The 17,097-nt window shown below is 34.4% G+C and overlaps 1 protein-coding gene across 3 annotated transcripts; it reads right to left on the reverse strand.

The window, feature by feature from the left end:
* Positions 1–239: 239 nt before the first annotated feature.
* LOC149798804 (hippocalcin-like protein 1) lies at positions 240–15,377 on the reverse strand. Of its 3 annotated transcripts, none has more exons than XM_089957703.1 (3): positions 15,203–15,377; positions 14,038–14,472; positions 240–3,567 (listed from the first exon to the last, which is right to left on the reverse strand). In XM_089957703.1, the coding sequence occupies exons 1-3, from the start codon at positions 15,203–15,205 to the stop codon at positions 3,367–3,369; spliced, it is 639 nt and encodes a 212-aa protein (XP_089813829.1). In that variant the 5' UTR covers positions 15,206–15,377; the 3' UTR covers positions 240–3,366. The 3 variants fall into 3 exon arrangements, with proteins under 3 accessions (XP_089813829.1, XP_089813827.1, XP_089813828.1); XM_089957701.1 differs by lacking the exon at positions 15,203–15,377 and adding an exon at positions 15,045–15,180; XM_089957702.1 differs by lacking the exon at positions 15,203–15,377 and adding an exon at positions 14,860–14,997.
* Positions 15,378–17,097: the final 1,720 nt, after the last annotated feature.

The following is a 17,097-nucleotide window of genomic DNA, read 5'->3' on the forward strand; positions in this document are numbered from 1 at the left end:
AACCATTTATTCTTCTCTCGTGACGTCACTCTGTGTGTGTGTGTGTGTGTGTGTGTCGGCGGGAGGCGAGACAATAGCTTTGATCCGGTCTATTATGAATCGTACCTCACCTCCTGTCGTCGAAACTCCTTGCCTGACACATTTACTATCTACCTCACCTCCTGTTTGCCTCACATTTGCTATCTATCTGTGGATGTATTTAATATCTTTAAAAGGTAAAAAAATCAAGCCAAACTCTGTTCCGTGCGTAAACGTTTTATTTTGGAAAAACAAGGTCGTTAATGGCGCGCCTGCGCCTAATGCACATTGTAAAGTGCATACTGCGAAGCAAGTGAAAATAAAAGTCGGTTTATATAATTGTCTACTATATAAAACGTACAAGATACCAACTGCTGTAAACAATAAAATAAAAATTAAATGGATGAAAAATGGCTCTGAAATCGTGTGAAATAATTTATTATCTATTAAAGAGCAGCAAATATGTGCATGTGAATACATTTGGAAAACAGTTTCAAGTCTTCCTACCTGTCCCTGTAAAAAAAATTAAAAAAAATTAAAAAATTTCAATTTAAGACCAGTCGTACCAATGTATCCTCCAATGTTCAGAAGTCTCTAAAACGTCAGGAAACTTCCCTTAAATATATTTGTGACGTCTTTGTTTCTGCTTGTTTTGTACACTGAGTTTTTAAGGTCTTATGTTTCATTGGAATGACTAATGTTTGTGAACATACAAAAACTGTTTTGTGCCAACATTTTTATCAGAGATAGAAATGTTTGAAATGTTAGTGGTCCGTCTTCTGACCTTAGGTCCAGATATGCACTTTTCAAGCCCCAGGAATATTTACTTTAACGGGTGCTAATGCATTTATTGGATTCGAGTAAATTCTTACACCTGTAGAGTTTATTGCATGAAAACAGATCACTCTAGTTATTCAGTCAGGAAAGAGATGGCGTTTGACTTTAACAAAACCCCTTAAATGTGCGTGTGTGTGTGTGTGATTTTGACTGGTCTGAATATGTGATCTTGTACTACAGACGATGGTTCAAAAGATGACATCCTATTGCAATTTATAGTTATTTCATCAGTAATATAAACAACGGCTAACTGTACTTGCTTGATTTGTAACTTCTATTTTTTACGGTTAAAATTAAGTTTTTATTTTAGTCTGATGAGTATGTTTGCTACATTTCAAGCAAACTTATTTTGAGACGTATACTGAGGGTGTATTCAGTGTATTCAGTGTATTCTACACCAAAGTGTAGAGAATGTCCTATACGTGCAAGGTTTTGTGAAAAGATAAGTTTAGGGCGTCAAGTATGTGCCGTTTCGCTTTGGCTTATACTGAAGGAGCAACACTCATCACACCATTATACACTGAAGACTGGATTACAAAAGTCTATGTGCTTTATCAAGAGAAGCAGCCAATACAATATTTTCAGAAGACTGCCTAACCCCCACCACAAGTCGTATACACAAAACTTACCATCTGAGGAGAAAACTTTAGCCATTTGAGGAGATTGCTGTCTAGCGGAAAATAACCGCATGTTTTCATTTCATATTGGAAAATAAAAGAGTTTTGTCATTTCATATTGGACAAGTAAAGAGTTTTGTCACATGATCAGATAGAATGCTGACATGAAAAACTGAAATACGTAATCTTAATTAATTTGTTTAGTGGCGAACTTACATGTTGAAATTAGATGATACAGAAAGACTCTACTTTCCTATTTAGATGTTTACTTGGAGTTTTGAAGGGTTAGAATTACCATGTACATAAGTCTATAAACACAGAGAAATTTCCTGTTTAAATGTGTTGTCTTTTGTTTCTGCATTTTTGTTTGTGCATTGACTCTATTCTCCACTTGTGTCTTTTCATTTAGAATGACTGATATTACCAACAAACCTCATGTTCATCTTCCATCACCATCTTCTTCAACATCATCGTCATCTTCGTCTTCTTCTGCTTATTATTATTATTATTATTATTATTATTATTATTATTATTATTATTTTATTTAATTGTTTGTCTGATGTTTTAATTTTTTTTCATTACATGCTATTGTAACGTAATATTGTTTACTGGATTTGACATTGTCCAGAATTGAAACATTGTATATAGTTGCTAACCTTGTTTCGAAATCAGTGACGGTTTTAGTAAACAACTTTTTAAGTTTTTACTCTTTCTCAGACTGAGAATCATTGAGTTGAGTCAAGGTCATACCTGGACTACGTGTCATTAAGCATGTGTCAATTGGTAACAAAAAACTTCTATTATTTCCAGAAGGATGAACTTTTGATCCCCAGCTGGGAATCTGTTGTGCGTATTAATTAGGTGTATAACTGATGTTTTGATAAAAGTTCTATCAATCGGGCTAAAAAGATTTGACACATTAAGTTGTATTATGTTGTGACCAGTTTGGGCTGAATTTCTATTTTGTTTAACTTATTGAATTCAAGTGATTGTTTTCCCTGGAAATACAAAAGTGCTCTGATATGGTTCTTGGACAAAGACATTTACTGGAATTTATACGGAATTCAAAAATTGGGATAATATTTTCTGTGATTGAACAAGAGACTGTTGACACATCAGTACAACGCTGACTATTATTGAGGGCATCGCCTTCCATCTTGAATTTCATCGGGATTTGAACTGATATTCACTTAGAACTTTTCATTAATAGGACTTATGTTTTATAATTCTTAAATTAATTTTGGATTTAATTCGTAAAACCGTAAGTTCATTTTTCTCATTTTTAACTTTGTATTCTAGGAAATTAAATTATTTGTTAAATTTTACAAAGCTTGTTGTCTTCACTCTTTTCTGTTACTTATTTTAAGAGCATAGACTCGTAACAATTATTATTGCAAGATACGAATTACATTATTTCTGTAATGAAAAGACCACAAGTACTAAAATATGAAGCAACTTAATATGTTTACTCTTGATTTACATATCATAACTGTACTCCTTTATCGACAATAATCTCATAAAATTGTTTACTGTATACAACCTCTTATAGGTTAATCCCAACTGCAAACAACACAGAACAAAATATACCGTCCCATAATGAACAAGTCGATATGCGTCGACGCAGTTTGTTAGGAGTATTCAGTTGAACAAGCAAAATAGAATCTGATAGGTATATGATGTTTGGACTTAAAGACAAGTATAGACGCTGCTAAATTTAACAGCGGTATTAAAAGGACAATGTGAAATGACTGAAAATGTACATATGGAGCATGCAACTATAACGACTTCAATAAAATGGCTGAAGTTACATATATACTTGCTGTATTTTGTTCACAAAATTAGAATACAGTTGGACTTTTGAATATATGCTTATTACGTCATAGTTCCTAACCAATCAACCCTCATCAGGATTTGGGTCCATTTGTAATATGTTGACAGCGCATTGCAGCTGCAGCTTGGATGCGCCTTCTTGGAACTCCTCCCACGAAATCCGCTGGTCTTTATTACAATCTACAGAGCTGAACAACTCCTCCGTGAGATGTTCTGGAGGTTTCATGTCAGCAGATGTCGTGCAGTTCACCATTTTGTATACAGCCTTAAAACGAATAAACCATATATAATTAAACGGAATTAAAATAAATAATTTTGAATTATATTTCCTCTGTGTCAGTCAGTCATACACAGAATCCCCTTATGACATTTCCTATGACCGATAGTATAACCCCCAGATGTTGCTTGGTGTGGGTAACTGTACAACGTCACATACCAGTTTTGATTATAAGAGCACTGAAATATCCCATAATGTATCCAAACATGTAGAATATAAATTAACTCCGAGACTAAATAACAACGAACTATTGATTGGACTAATTTAACAGACAGTTTGAATTAATAAATGAAAAGTCACTATGATTATTAGGGGTGAAACGATTCACCTGTGCATGTATCGATACCATTCTCGATACACTAACTGCGATACGATATATATCGATACACTTTGAAAGGTAGGTGGTGCCCCTTTATGTATCTTGACATAATGGTTGTATTTCCAGTGCGCAGATTACAGATAGAGATATAGTTATAATATATTATTATGCAATTTTCATCGATGACAAGAAAATACAAATACTTTCAAAGAGACTACCCGTTGGTTGTCAGTGATTTATTTATCGTATTAGGCAATTTAATGGTGGCTCCATTTAATTCACTTAGCCACCAGGCCCTTTGTTTTGCACTGCATGAATGCTTTGAAAACATTACCAATTTCATTTCTAATTTAAACCTGGAAGACAGAACAAATAAAGCAGTTTTCTCGTGCAAAGCAAATCTCATATAGAACAAATCTGGGCATGGGAATGAGGATGAATACCAACAAAATCTATCACACTGTACTTCCTGCAGATGCAAAAGACTGTTGTAACCACATGCACTTGCATTTGTTAGTGAAGAAGGAGAACTAATGATAACACCCAGTCCTATTCTATAATTTAATTTTTTTTTAGACAAGGTGATAACCTGTAGTTGTTTGAAATCTGCTTCCCCCGCCCCCGATTCAGTTGTAATTTTATTTATTCCAGCATCACCTTAATTTACTGGTTAAGTATATCTGCATAACAAGAGAAATTCCAAATTTGTTCCCATGTACAATTTAAGGAGAGATGCTGCCATGAATTTATCTTAAGGGGGGCTTCATCCTTTGTCACCGAAAGAAGGAGAGAGTAGAAAAGAAGGAGGGAGAGGAGGAAACAATCATGGTTCAATATTTACCTAAGACTTAAATACTCGAATTTTTTAGAGCCTTACTGAAATCTAAATCTTTAAAAGATGTCACCTCTAGTTGTATAGGTATTAATCTGTTAATTATTTCTGAGCATACTCTGTTCCTTGTCTGCGTATAAATATTATTCTGTTCTTCTTCCTGAAACGACATATATATAGCTGGCTTTGTCAGCTTGAAAATGTTGGGAAACTGATATTTAAGGCTGTTATTTAGAATTTTCCAGAGCTGACAGATATTACCTTTTGGATACATCTGCTCCAAAAATAAGATTTTTTATTAACACAAACTTTTTTTAATCAGTTTACTGACTACTATGCCGTATTTCTTATATGTTGCACGATGCTGTATTAGGGTTTTTAGTCTATCAATGCCATAGTCTGCTTGTGCAGAAAGAGGTATTCAAATAAATATCTTTACTTCTTAAAAAAAATTTCCTCCTTACTTATTCAGCTTATCTTAACCCTAATATGGATATATGGTTTTGTAGCATATGTTTCGCAGGGCCAAACTGATGGATAAAAAACGTAAGTGCATCCTACTTTTAAAATGCCTGTATTTTATTTAGGCTCAGTATTCTGCCCTTTCTACATTAATTTCGAAATACCGCTCAATGGGAGACTGACCGTCAAGCCCTATATTTTTGTCCTTCCAACATGTACATCTAATTCGCATTTAACGTCATTATCGGGCTCATAATCACTCACTGGTATTTCCAATAACAACTGCACTGCTCCAATAATCCAATATGCTTCATAACTTTAAAACTTATTGTCATCATCACTATCACCAGCCAGCATTTGGCGAACGAAAACATAATGAACCACGCCGGGAATCAGACATTTTGGGTTTTCTAGGTGGCCCATATTTTACACACGAATTTGTAAAACTTCCTTCATGGAGGATTCAAACTACGACATAACGCTTATTCCATGGCACAATTTGCCAATCGAATTTAGTTTCACAACCATTTTTGTCATGCTTGAAGACCCCAGATGTGTAGACTATTGCTTACCCGAAAAATATGTCGCGAGAAGAACAGTTAAAATTAAAAGTGTATTCTTTGCAGAGAACATTTTCATATGCGGACTTTCAACTAATTTTCGCGAGTTCTCGCGCATCACTGTTCTCCAAATGTGCGAATTCATACATATTTTGCACGATTCACGCAATCACGCACCCCGACAGGATCTCTGTTTAAGTACTTTATGTGTCAATGACATCATAGCGAAATTTTTCTGTTGCTGTGCTAGTACTTCCTGTCTGTCACGCAGGGAATAAGCTACACTGATTCCTGATAGGTAGATATTATTTAACCTCGACCGGAACAAGCAGTAACCACCAATAAGATTTGAATGCAACCTATTTCACCGTGTGACACACCGGTAGTGTAGCTTTTAAATCGACAAAAGGAGGACAAGATCAAATTAGGTTTTTAAATGGTGAGTAAAGTACTTCATTATATTCATTATGTACGTGGAATACGTTTGGAATGTATCATTTATGCTGAACATGCTGCTGGGTTAAGATAATTAGAATGTGATTTGGGGTGTGGGCAGATTACAAGCCATGTCACTTTGATTTAATTTACAGACGGCGAGCAAGTATTCTCAATAGCCTTTTTCGTTTTACTAATACAAATGAGAGCCTAGTCCTGAAAATTGTGTTTCAGATGAATTCTATATTTAAAAAATAAGAAGGCGAACTAATAATAAGTATTCATAACTGCTGAAGACTAAAATAGCATATATGGTAAGTATCGTTTTGTACCGATTCTACTTATCTTGCCTCGATATGGGCATCGTTCCAGCAAAATTATCGATGAATCGTTTCACCCCTAATGATTATTATGTTAATTGTTAAAACGACATAATCAATTATTTGAACAACGTTTCAAAAAGCGATGGCGAAGTAAATAATCTGCATACATGCATGTTAGCATGGCCATTATTGGTGTTTTCTTTGTTGTAAACTAATGTATAAACAACTGTAACTTGGGAGTTCATAGGGTGTTAAACATTTGTGAACGCCGACTTTCTTCATTAATACTCATCTACGAATAAACATCGGTCTAATCTCATAACATCCTTTTGTACATAAATCTTGAGTAATTAATTCTTTACAAGAATTTGGTGAAAATGTCATGAAATGTAGATTTATCTGAGGTGGAATAAAACCAAGCATGGCAACCCAAATACAAATGGAGATTTAAATATGGAATAATTTTAAACTTCAAAATTAGAACGAATTATTTGTCATATTTTAAGACATGTATCAATTAATAACAAATCCAGTTGATATATACACTTTGACGGACATTTGCATGTTGTTTCTTTGTTATTCCCCTTTCAAATTGAAGATCACTATATGGTATATTCAGCCAGGGAAAGGTACAACAATTTCCAGAGTAATTATATAAGTATTAAATAGCGTGATTTCAGAAACCTCGCTGAGTAAACGTTCACGGAAGATTTAAAGCAAGTTCATTTTGGAGACAGTTCATGTAGATCATGGTTTTACTGATGTATGGTTGGATTATAAAGTAATACTGTTAAATAACATTAACCAGCATTTACCATCTAAAGAACGTAGAATGAGATGAACATTTACCATCCAAAGAGAGTTGAATCAGACGACCATTTACCATCTAAAGAACATAGAATTAGTCGAGCAAGTACCATCCAACGAGAGTAGTATCAGACGAGCATTTACCACCCAAAGAGCGATGAATCAGACGAGCATTTGCCATCAAAAAGAGCGTAAAATCAGACGAACATTTACCATCCAAAGAGCGTAGAATCAGACGGGTATTTTCTATCCAGTTAGCATAGAATCAGACGAGCATTTGCTATCCATTTAGCGTAGAATCAGACGAGCATTTGCTATCCAGTTAGCGTAGAATCAGACGAGCATTTGCTATCCAGTTAGTGTAGAATCAGATCACATTCTTTGAAGTGGACTGATTATGACTTACTGATTAAGAGAGATTAATTAGAATTTGACTCTAGGATTCACATAAAACATTTGATATTGTGCATCATAAAGTTCAAAGACATACAATATCAGCCTAAAATAGTGACGGCTACGTTTTGATCTTATCTCTAAAGTAGAATACATAATGCGAATCGGAGAGGTGCTATCTCGTATTTAAGGAAATAGTCATTAGATTACACAGGAGGTGAACTGTAGTCCCGTTGTTTTTGTTTTTTTAGATGATTTTCTAAAGTCTTTTAAACATTCTTAAGTGTATATGTATGCATACGATACATGACAACAGTCAATATAAGCAGATGATACATGACAACAGTGTTTATGTATGTGGATGATACATGACAACTAAGCCTATATATGCATATGATACACGACAACAGTCTATATATACAGATGATACATGACAACAGAGTCTATATATGCAGATGATACATGACAAAAGAGTCTATGAATGCAGATGACATATGACAGTATTAAGTGATACAAATATTAGACTTTCATTTAATATGAACTTTCTTTTTTTCCAAAATCGATAGTCAAGGACTCTTGGCATTAAAATAAGGAACCCCATTGAAAATCCAGTGAGACCCCAACATAATCACGAAGCTCCAGCCCCACTGTAATAATTAAATATGTTTAGAGCTATAAGGTTTTACATCTTAAATATGAATTAGATACATTAACTATTTTCAATGTGGCATTGACCGGAGAGAGAGAGAGAGAGAGAGAGAGAGAAGTGGAGGGGAGATTGGATTGGGGAGGTTGAAGAAAAGTCAAACAACTCACATCAGTATTAAGGATGTTAAAGAATCGAACTCTTTCGACTAAGTGTGCTTCAAGTAGAATCAGAAACATTTCTTTCACTTCCCAAGGAATAATCACTGCCACGGTAAATTTTCCACCAGCCAAATTAAGATCCCATCGCGCGATAATGTTTTATTCCCGGCCAGGCCCAAATTTTGTCTGACGAAGCGCCACTCCTTTTTCCAAAATCTTGCACATTTTTTATTTTTATTTTTGTTGTTGCTAATTGCCCCTTGTTCTGTCTCGAGTCGATAATACCAACAATTATGATTTAATGTGCTTCATCGAACTTCTATGTCCGTTATTTTTTATTTTTTTTTATTTTAATTATCCTCTCGGGTCACTTCCCCTAAATTTGCGTTTTCTGTGACCTTGCTAGGGTCTCCTACATCCCGTGTTTGTTATGTGTTTGTGCTATTTGTTATGTATGCTATATTGTTTTATTGCTGGGATAGCTTTTAAGTTAAATTCTTGTAGTGTATCAGTTTTCTTATTATATCCCGTGTTTCCAATACATCGGGAGGTTGTCCATATTTTTGAATTTTGTAGATCGGTGATTTCCCCTTATTTTTTGAATCTTATTGATTCTTATGAGTGTAATTTGCTTCACCTTTTTTTCTTAGATGAGACTGAGCTCCAGGAGAGATCCACATTTTTTTATTTTGTATGTTTTTCTCCCATGGAGCAGGTCTATCTTTAACTTATAAATGCTCTAAAAGTTCGCCGCAAAATGTCCGTTAGCGCCTAAAGATAGAATGTGTCCAACGAAAAACAACACCTCACGGTGATGCATAAACGATAATAAAGGATGTCTTTGTTTGTTAGAACTTCACGAGGCGAACACTTTCATGAAGACAGGTAATCTTTCGCTTGATTATACAGGGACCCACATAACTTCCAACATTCCTTGGTTAGCCTATGCCACGCAATTTTGGCGTCGCACAGCCGATGAATTTTATAAGGCGGCGAGGGTCTTGTTAGGCGCGTGAACTAACTGGGTACACTCGACCGATCAAAGGCGTCAATGCGCAGACAAAGCCTTGTAAGAATTATTTTTTTTTTAGATGCTAGAAAGAAAAGAAAAAAAAACAGCAAAAAGGAGCCCTATGAAAATATGCCGGGGACCCGATGAAGCCCAAACACATAGGTAAATGATTGCTGCGTTAGGAATCCGGACTCCAGGGTCAAAGGAATTCCGAAATTAATATTGTTAAGAGCAAAGCAATGAAGATTTAGAAAATATGTGAAATGTAGGTATGCAAAGATCGTATGTACACGCTTATAAGTCGAGTCCAACCACAAACTGCACAGAACATGATTTGATGTCCCAACCAGTCATATTATTCTGACGCCAGACCGACTAATTCTAACACTAACATAATAAGTATGTGCCCCAAGCGAGGCAGCTGTATGTAGCATTGTAATAAGTCTTTGTTATGACTCGGCCGGGGTTGGAACCCACGACCTACCGCATCAGAGGTTTACACTCTAACCACTTAGGCCACGGGAGCAGTTAAAGATGTAAAATCAAAGTCAATTTGTCCACGCCATTAGGTAAATGCCAATTAAGGATTGTATAATTTTTAGGAGAGAATTTATTGATTGCACGATTGGAAATACTTTATCACCAGAGTATCTTAATATTTTTAAGTTTGTAAAGAACATGAGAAAAACGAGTGGAATGACAACAGCGAATTAGTTATACATTCCAAAAGTTTGGGCAGATTACTTTATGAAATACTTTGCTCTTTCCGATAGTCTTAATGATACAGTTTAAAACATTATGACACCCAAGCACCTAATGTTTCCGCTTTTAAGAAGATTATACCGCTGTAGGTATTTTAAAGAGCAATCCTGATGTTTTGACATTTAGTAGCCATTGTATATAAAAAAAAGATAACACTGATATCCATGTATAATTTGTATTAACATCATATATTTGTTTTCTTTCATGAACTGGATGTATATTTTTGCAGATATTTGACTAATTACACTGTTTTTGAATGCAGGTTCATAACATAAGCTAGCTTCCAGCTAACTGTGTCAGATTGGATAAATAAAAGGAATTATTATTATTATTATTACTGAAAGAACTACTAGCCCATTCTTGTGTACCATCAATGTGCTTTAGTCAAGACTCTATTGCATTGACTCACGCCTAGCTCGCTATTCGATTGGTCAGTAGTTGTTTGGAATTCCTGTTATGCTATTGTTGATTTACATGCACTAAGGAAAACACATATTAACTTTATGTTTTTCATTCAAAACCTTACAAGGATTTGTTGGTGTGTAGTTTGTCTAGGTGAGTTTTAAAGAAGCAACAATATTGATAACAAAGGAGTACTGACAAACAAATAATTCTAATGCGAAGTCCTTTTCTAAAATGAGACATGGACGACATACTTACGGAAAATAATTGTATCCCTTTGTATTCAACGTCAATAAGTGCTTTCAGGTTTGCCATGATATGTATATATCTGAAAGCTCCATACATGTAGTAATGATAACGTTATACTGCCTCAAATAAATAATACACTTATTCTTTATAAAACATTATATATATATATATATATATATATATATATATATATATATATATATATATATATATACTGGTCAATTGCGTCATTTGCACGCTTGATTGCAGAAGTATTTTCATAGTCGATTGTCATAGATTGTATTGCTTTATGGTAAACGTACTGGTCGATTGTGGTATTTTCACGCTTGATTGTAGAAGACTGGTATTTTCAATATTTTCATAGTCTGTTGTGGTAAATTTTAGTGGCTTGTGGCAGATTATGGGGATTATGGCAGATTATGGGGATTGTTGCAGATTAAGGGGATTGTGGCAGATTATGGTAAATCGTGCTGCCACATCGATACTAAGATAATCTGTATTTTCTTATAAAATTTTGTTTCAAGGAGAGGGTAATTAAATTTCGTCTTGTTACTTTTCTTCACATAGTCTTGCCTTGATGCAGGAAGCTTTGAGTTTTAATTTGACTGTTTGGTTATGTCAAACTCAAACCAGTTACTGACGAAAAACACGTTTACAGTTTATCAGTCCATCAAATGCTTGATGACCAAGGAATGGTACTGATCTCATAAAAACTGCATCAACTTACTCACTCGTCCTTGTGTAGAACAGAGAACCCGTCTCTCAGTAGAGTCGCACTAAATATATAGCTGACTTAATTTCTTTTACGTCCCATTCTAAAATAAAATAGAACTTGTCTTAGCGAGACCTCAGAGTAATGACCTTCTGATCTGTGACATCACTGATTAGTCCCTTTAGTCAGTTTCATTATACTGCTTCTTTATAAATAATACATGACCTTAAAGAAGAAGATATGTAATCCTTTGAGTGTCATAAAAGAGAAGTTTAATACTGAAGTCGAGTAGTGATTACAGTCGTCGTACTGCCTAATGTAGATTCAGGGGATATTTCATTTAAACCAATTAGCTCGAAGCGCTCCATAGCTAAATTTCCATTCATTTAACAATCTTTCTCGCTTTTTATTGCTTGTCTTGGAAAAAATCAAAATAAGTTTCCACCATCAAATAACTGTTTGAAAAGACAAACAAATATATATATATATATATATATATATATATATATATATATATATATATATATATATATATATATATATATATATACTGTTAAAACTTCCTATCGAAATAGCTGATTATTTTGCCTTCAAAAATAGGTCAGTTAAAAAGAATCAGAATTCAACATGTATGTCATGTAAGCAAAATCAATTACTAACGACGTCTACAACGAGAACACAGCAAAATAAAAAGTAAGTGATCATGATCACGTGACTGGAAAATGGAAAGGTCCTGCAGATTTAAATTGTAATATAAAATAGAAGTTTCCAAAATACATTACACTAATTAATTTATATGGACATGATTCTCGATTGCCTATCAAAGACTCAGCAAAAACCGATCTAGATCATGAAATATCAGTAATATTAAATAATGATGACAAATATACTTTGCTTACTAATTATTTTATAGTCTAGGGAATTAGAAAAATCAAAACGAAGATTTTGTCAAAGAACAATAAGATTTCTATATTGTTATAATCTAACTGGTCTGTCACTAAACCAACTTGTTTCAAGCGATGTTAAATTCACCGAAACAATTAAAAAACTGAGAATATGGAAACCACTTTTTATATAACGTAAGTATCTCTCATCGATTGCTCTGAAGTATGTAAGGAAACTGAGGTACCACCAGTCGAAACCTTTTATTTAGAACTCACTAGATCAGGAATTAGTGACGAGGAATTCTACTGTGTTAAAGATGCTATGAAATATTTCAGCGTACATTATGTTGGTGACCTTCACGACTACAAAGTAAGGAAAATAAATTTAATATTGTATGATATTTTTCATTTATACCAGTTAGCTTGAAGCGCTTCATCGCTAAATTTTCATTCATTTAACAATCTTTCTCACACTTTTATTGTTTGGATAAAATCAAAATAAGTTTCCACAATGAAATAACTATTTGAAAAGATAAAACAAAATACTGTCAAAACATCCCCTCAAACCAGCTGATTATTTTGCCTTCACAAATGGGTTAGTTTACATCTTATAATGCCAAAACATTGTTTTATGTTAATTACTATTCTAATACTATGTACATCTTTGACCTTTCTACCATCTCCATCACTTTTCGTATATTGTTTTGGTTTGCCTTATCGTCAGCTTATTTACAAAATATCGGTATTTACGTGGTTGTGAAGTGTTTGTTTTTGTTGACAAGTATTATCCAATCTTTTGTTTGCTCAAAATAAATATTTTCAAAAATAATTGCTTGGATTTAAGAATATGCGCACAATAATAAGCTGTCTCATGTTTCGAGAATGGAAGCAACTTGCTTCGAAATACTAATCTAAAACATGTGCATTATTGACTGATTCATTCTCTCATAGGACGATAAATTATTGACCAATTCATTTCTACAGAGGGAAGATTGCTTGTTTTTCATAACTGCATTGTGACTTTGGCACGTGTCGCATGCGTGAATTCTAATTGAATAGAGTACCTAAAGTTTTACTTGATGACTGTTTTTAAATTTGCGACCTCTGGTCAGAGCTTTTTTTTAGATAAGAGATGCTAATCAAGTGTAGAATGATGAAAAGGGACAAACTAACACACAAATGCATTCGACATAATGGAACAACAAGTAAAACCATGTGCCATGATTAGGAACATCCAGAAAAAAGACTCCAAATTCTGAATATCAATAAGCAGGGACTCGTCGATTTGAAAATGTTTGACCTTGAAAAGAATGACTACGGCTAAATTTGTATATCTCTTTTACAATTTACGTCATATAAGAATGTTAAACACCTAAAATAGTCAAAACACCGAGATGTGATTCATCCTGAGACAAGGTTTAATAAATATAATACTACATTTAATCCTTGGTAAAGTCTTCTGATTTCACTGATTACTAAATGAAAATGAAACAATTTACCTTGATGATTTGCTGCATCTCGTCCTTTGTAATAAACCCATCTCCGTTTATATCATACATATTAAACGCCCACCTCAACTTGGTGTGGAAGTTGGTGCTTCCCGACATGCACAGACCAACGATGAATTCCTTGAAATCGACCGTGCCGTTTCTGTTCTTATCGAATGACCGAAACACGTGCTCAGCGAATTCCGTAGCATCTCCTTGAAACAGAGAAGCATAGACCTGTTTGAATTGTTTTGTAGTAAGTTCCTTCTGGCCAGGTTCTAGGCGTGACTTGAAGTCCTCGTACCATTCCTGTATCTCATCTGTGGTGAAATCAACTTCTATGTGCGCTCTGAGTTCTTCAATTGTTTTTGGTTTCATGTTTGTAATTTTTCCACATTTGACCCCCATTTCGCCGCACTTATAACTCACAATTTGAAGAAAGTAATCCTGGAAGATATAAATCGAATACATTGTACCTCAGTAAATGAAACTCTCTCTCTCTCTCTCTCTCTCTCTCTCTCCACACCACATATCTAAACACCATCCTCCACCAAGAAGCCTGCTATTGAAATACAGTTGTAACTATTCCTGTTTGCCCTCTTACCACCCTTCTGCACGCCAGTCTACTTGTCCACCTAACTACCTACCTTCTTACTTGCATATCTATGTGTCTATCTATTTTTGTTATCACTAATTAGATACAAATATAAATTGGCAACATGAATCTTTTAAACTTTTTCATTACAATATTAAAACAAAAAGGTACACTTTTTGTGATTCCACCCAGGCAAGAGAGGCACTAAATCCACTGTTATGGCATGAATATGTCCTTACCTGCATGATGCAAAAAGTTTTCCTCTTTCTTTAGATTCCACCATACAAAACACAATGGTAGGAAAATATAAGGGTTTTTAGTAAAGAAAAAAGTGCCAAAGTACTAGTTCATATTAGAGTCAAGCAGCTAGGTGTAAAAGACTAAAATATTCTTAACTACCAGTTTGTGAAGCGTGTCGTTTTACCTGTACATGCATCGTTTTCTTCGCTTAAATATACACTATCGTTCGAGGGTGATTGAAACAATACAGCATTAAGTTTATCAACACCGTCTCCTTCGAAGAAACGTTCAAGTATTTCATAAAGAATAGTCGACGCAAGAACGAGTTGGCAGTGTACTCACCATTTAGACGTGGATAGATAAGATCAGAACAGAGAAATGTCCTTGAATCACCGCCTCATACGTCAGTATGAAATCTAATTACATATTATCATGCCTTGACACCTGCACATATAGTCTGGGTTTGGAAGTTTTCCCAAGATTCCGGATGTTAGCTTCCAATAGATTGCTTGCCTCGTAATGGATAATAAGAGAATCGTCTGACCAGGGTGTAGTAGTGAAAAACAACTTGAGGTGTAAACTGATATTATAATTGAAAAAAGGTGCTCTGCTAATAGTGTGCAACTCGATTTTCCTGTCGACTAATGATACCATAACTGTGCTACACCCACACAAATCAAGTGGACAATAATATAATTTCTGGTTAAAGACGCACAGTTGTGCTAGACTTACACAGAGAGGTAGATATTATTGAATTCTTAATAAAATAGTTCACGTTTATATGTTCGTATTTCCTAACAAAGAATCCCACCGGTCACGTAAGTGACTGGATGACAATATATATATAAAGCATTGAAAGGTAATCTTTCGATTGTGTATTTGAAAATGTATAATGTGATGATGTGTAGTTTAATTCAGATAATAGAGAGCGCATTGAAAATAATTAAATAATTTCCCAAAATGTATAAGATTGTATGTAAAAAAATATTTATGACTCCAGGCTATTGTGACAAAACAAAGGGTTGTAGCGTGGAATAAAAAAAAAGTTAAATGCAAAAGGTTGAATGGCAGGAAATAACAGAATAACAGTTGCCAGTACTACTTTTCAGTTCTCAACGGGTGAGAAGGGAGAATTTGGAAAGCATATCAACATCAGGAACAGTTTGTAGAAGACAAATAACAAATCCGGACAACTGCGTCAGTATCATGACAAATCCAGGTAACTCGATCATATTCTTCCTAATGTAGGTTGGGGACCATTTAGCCTTTGTATGGTCTGTAGGGGCCTGACCTTCATTTAGTAAGTCAAATTATATATATATATATATATATATATATATATATATATATATATATATATATATATATATGGTTGAGAAAGAGATAGGGTTATACCGAGAGATAGTTATGAGATAGGAACTTAATAGGAGAGATGGAAGTCATATATAGAGTGTGTCTTTGTGTGTGTCTTTGTGTGTGATTTTGAATTTTTGACTTAGCTGTTAACAATGTTTCAGTCATATCACTACGATGTCTGCAGTGTGGCACTTTATAGTGATCTCTAGCACTGGGGCATCATGCTGCAGATATGTAGCACGATGTCAAACCTAGCCACATTATCCTGACACCATGCCGACCAGTCCTAACACAAACCTCTTAATGCTGAGCGCCTAGCAAGGCAGCTGTTAGTACCATATTTACAAGTCTTTACTATGAATCGGCCGGGCTTGGAACCCGCGACCTCCCGCATCAGAGACGGAAGCTCTAACCACTTGTATAGATATAAACAGTTCAACAGCAGTTCAAAAAAAGAATGATAGTTCAAATAGTCACAGGACATAGGCACACTTTAAATTTTCAAAAAAAATATATTTTAGTTTTTAAAAATATATTAAAAAGCATATTATTCTATTAGTCCTAGTTATTACTATCAATGAACACAATGAATAGATGGCTTCACATGAAAATGATAATTGATTAGAAACTGAAGTCTTTAGTGTAAAACAGCATATAACATGAAGATCATGGTTATCTTTTTTTTTTAAATCGCATCAGTTGCTGTTTACTGATAGGCACAGGGAATTCAGAGGGAGCCTTGACTATGTTTAGGTTTAACATGTCTGTGTCACACAGTATGTCCTAGAAACGTAACACAAGTATGGCATAACTCACTTTTACCTAAATTAATTTTCAAATTTGAATCAGTGAGTCCATCAAAGAATTTCTGAACCTTCTCA

Source organism: Sinohyriopsis cumingii, chromosome 5, assembly GCF_028554795.1.
Source record: "Sinohyriopsis cumingii isolate HCF-2022 chromosome 5, ASM2855479v2, whole genome shotgun sequence".
In the NCBI taxonomy this organism is placed as follows: Eukaryota; Metazoa; Mollusca; class Bivalvia; order Unionida; family Unionidae; genus Sinohyriopsis; species Sinohyriopsis cumingii.

Coding starts and splice junctions, on each gene's coding strand:
- LOC149798804 (XM_089957701.1), bottom strand. Junction 3,568..14,037: donor AGATGCAGCAAATCATCAAG/GTAAATTGTTTC, acceptor ATTCGTTTTAAG/GCTGTATACAAAATGGTGAA.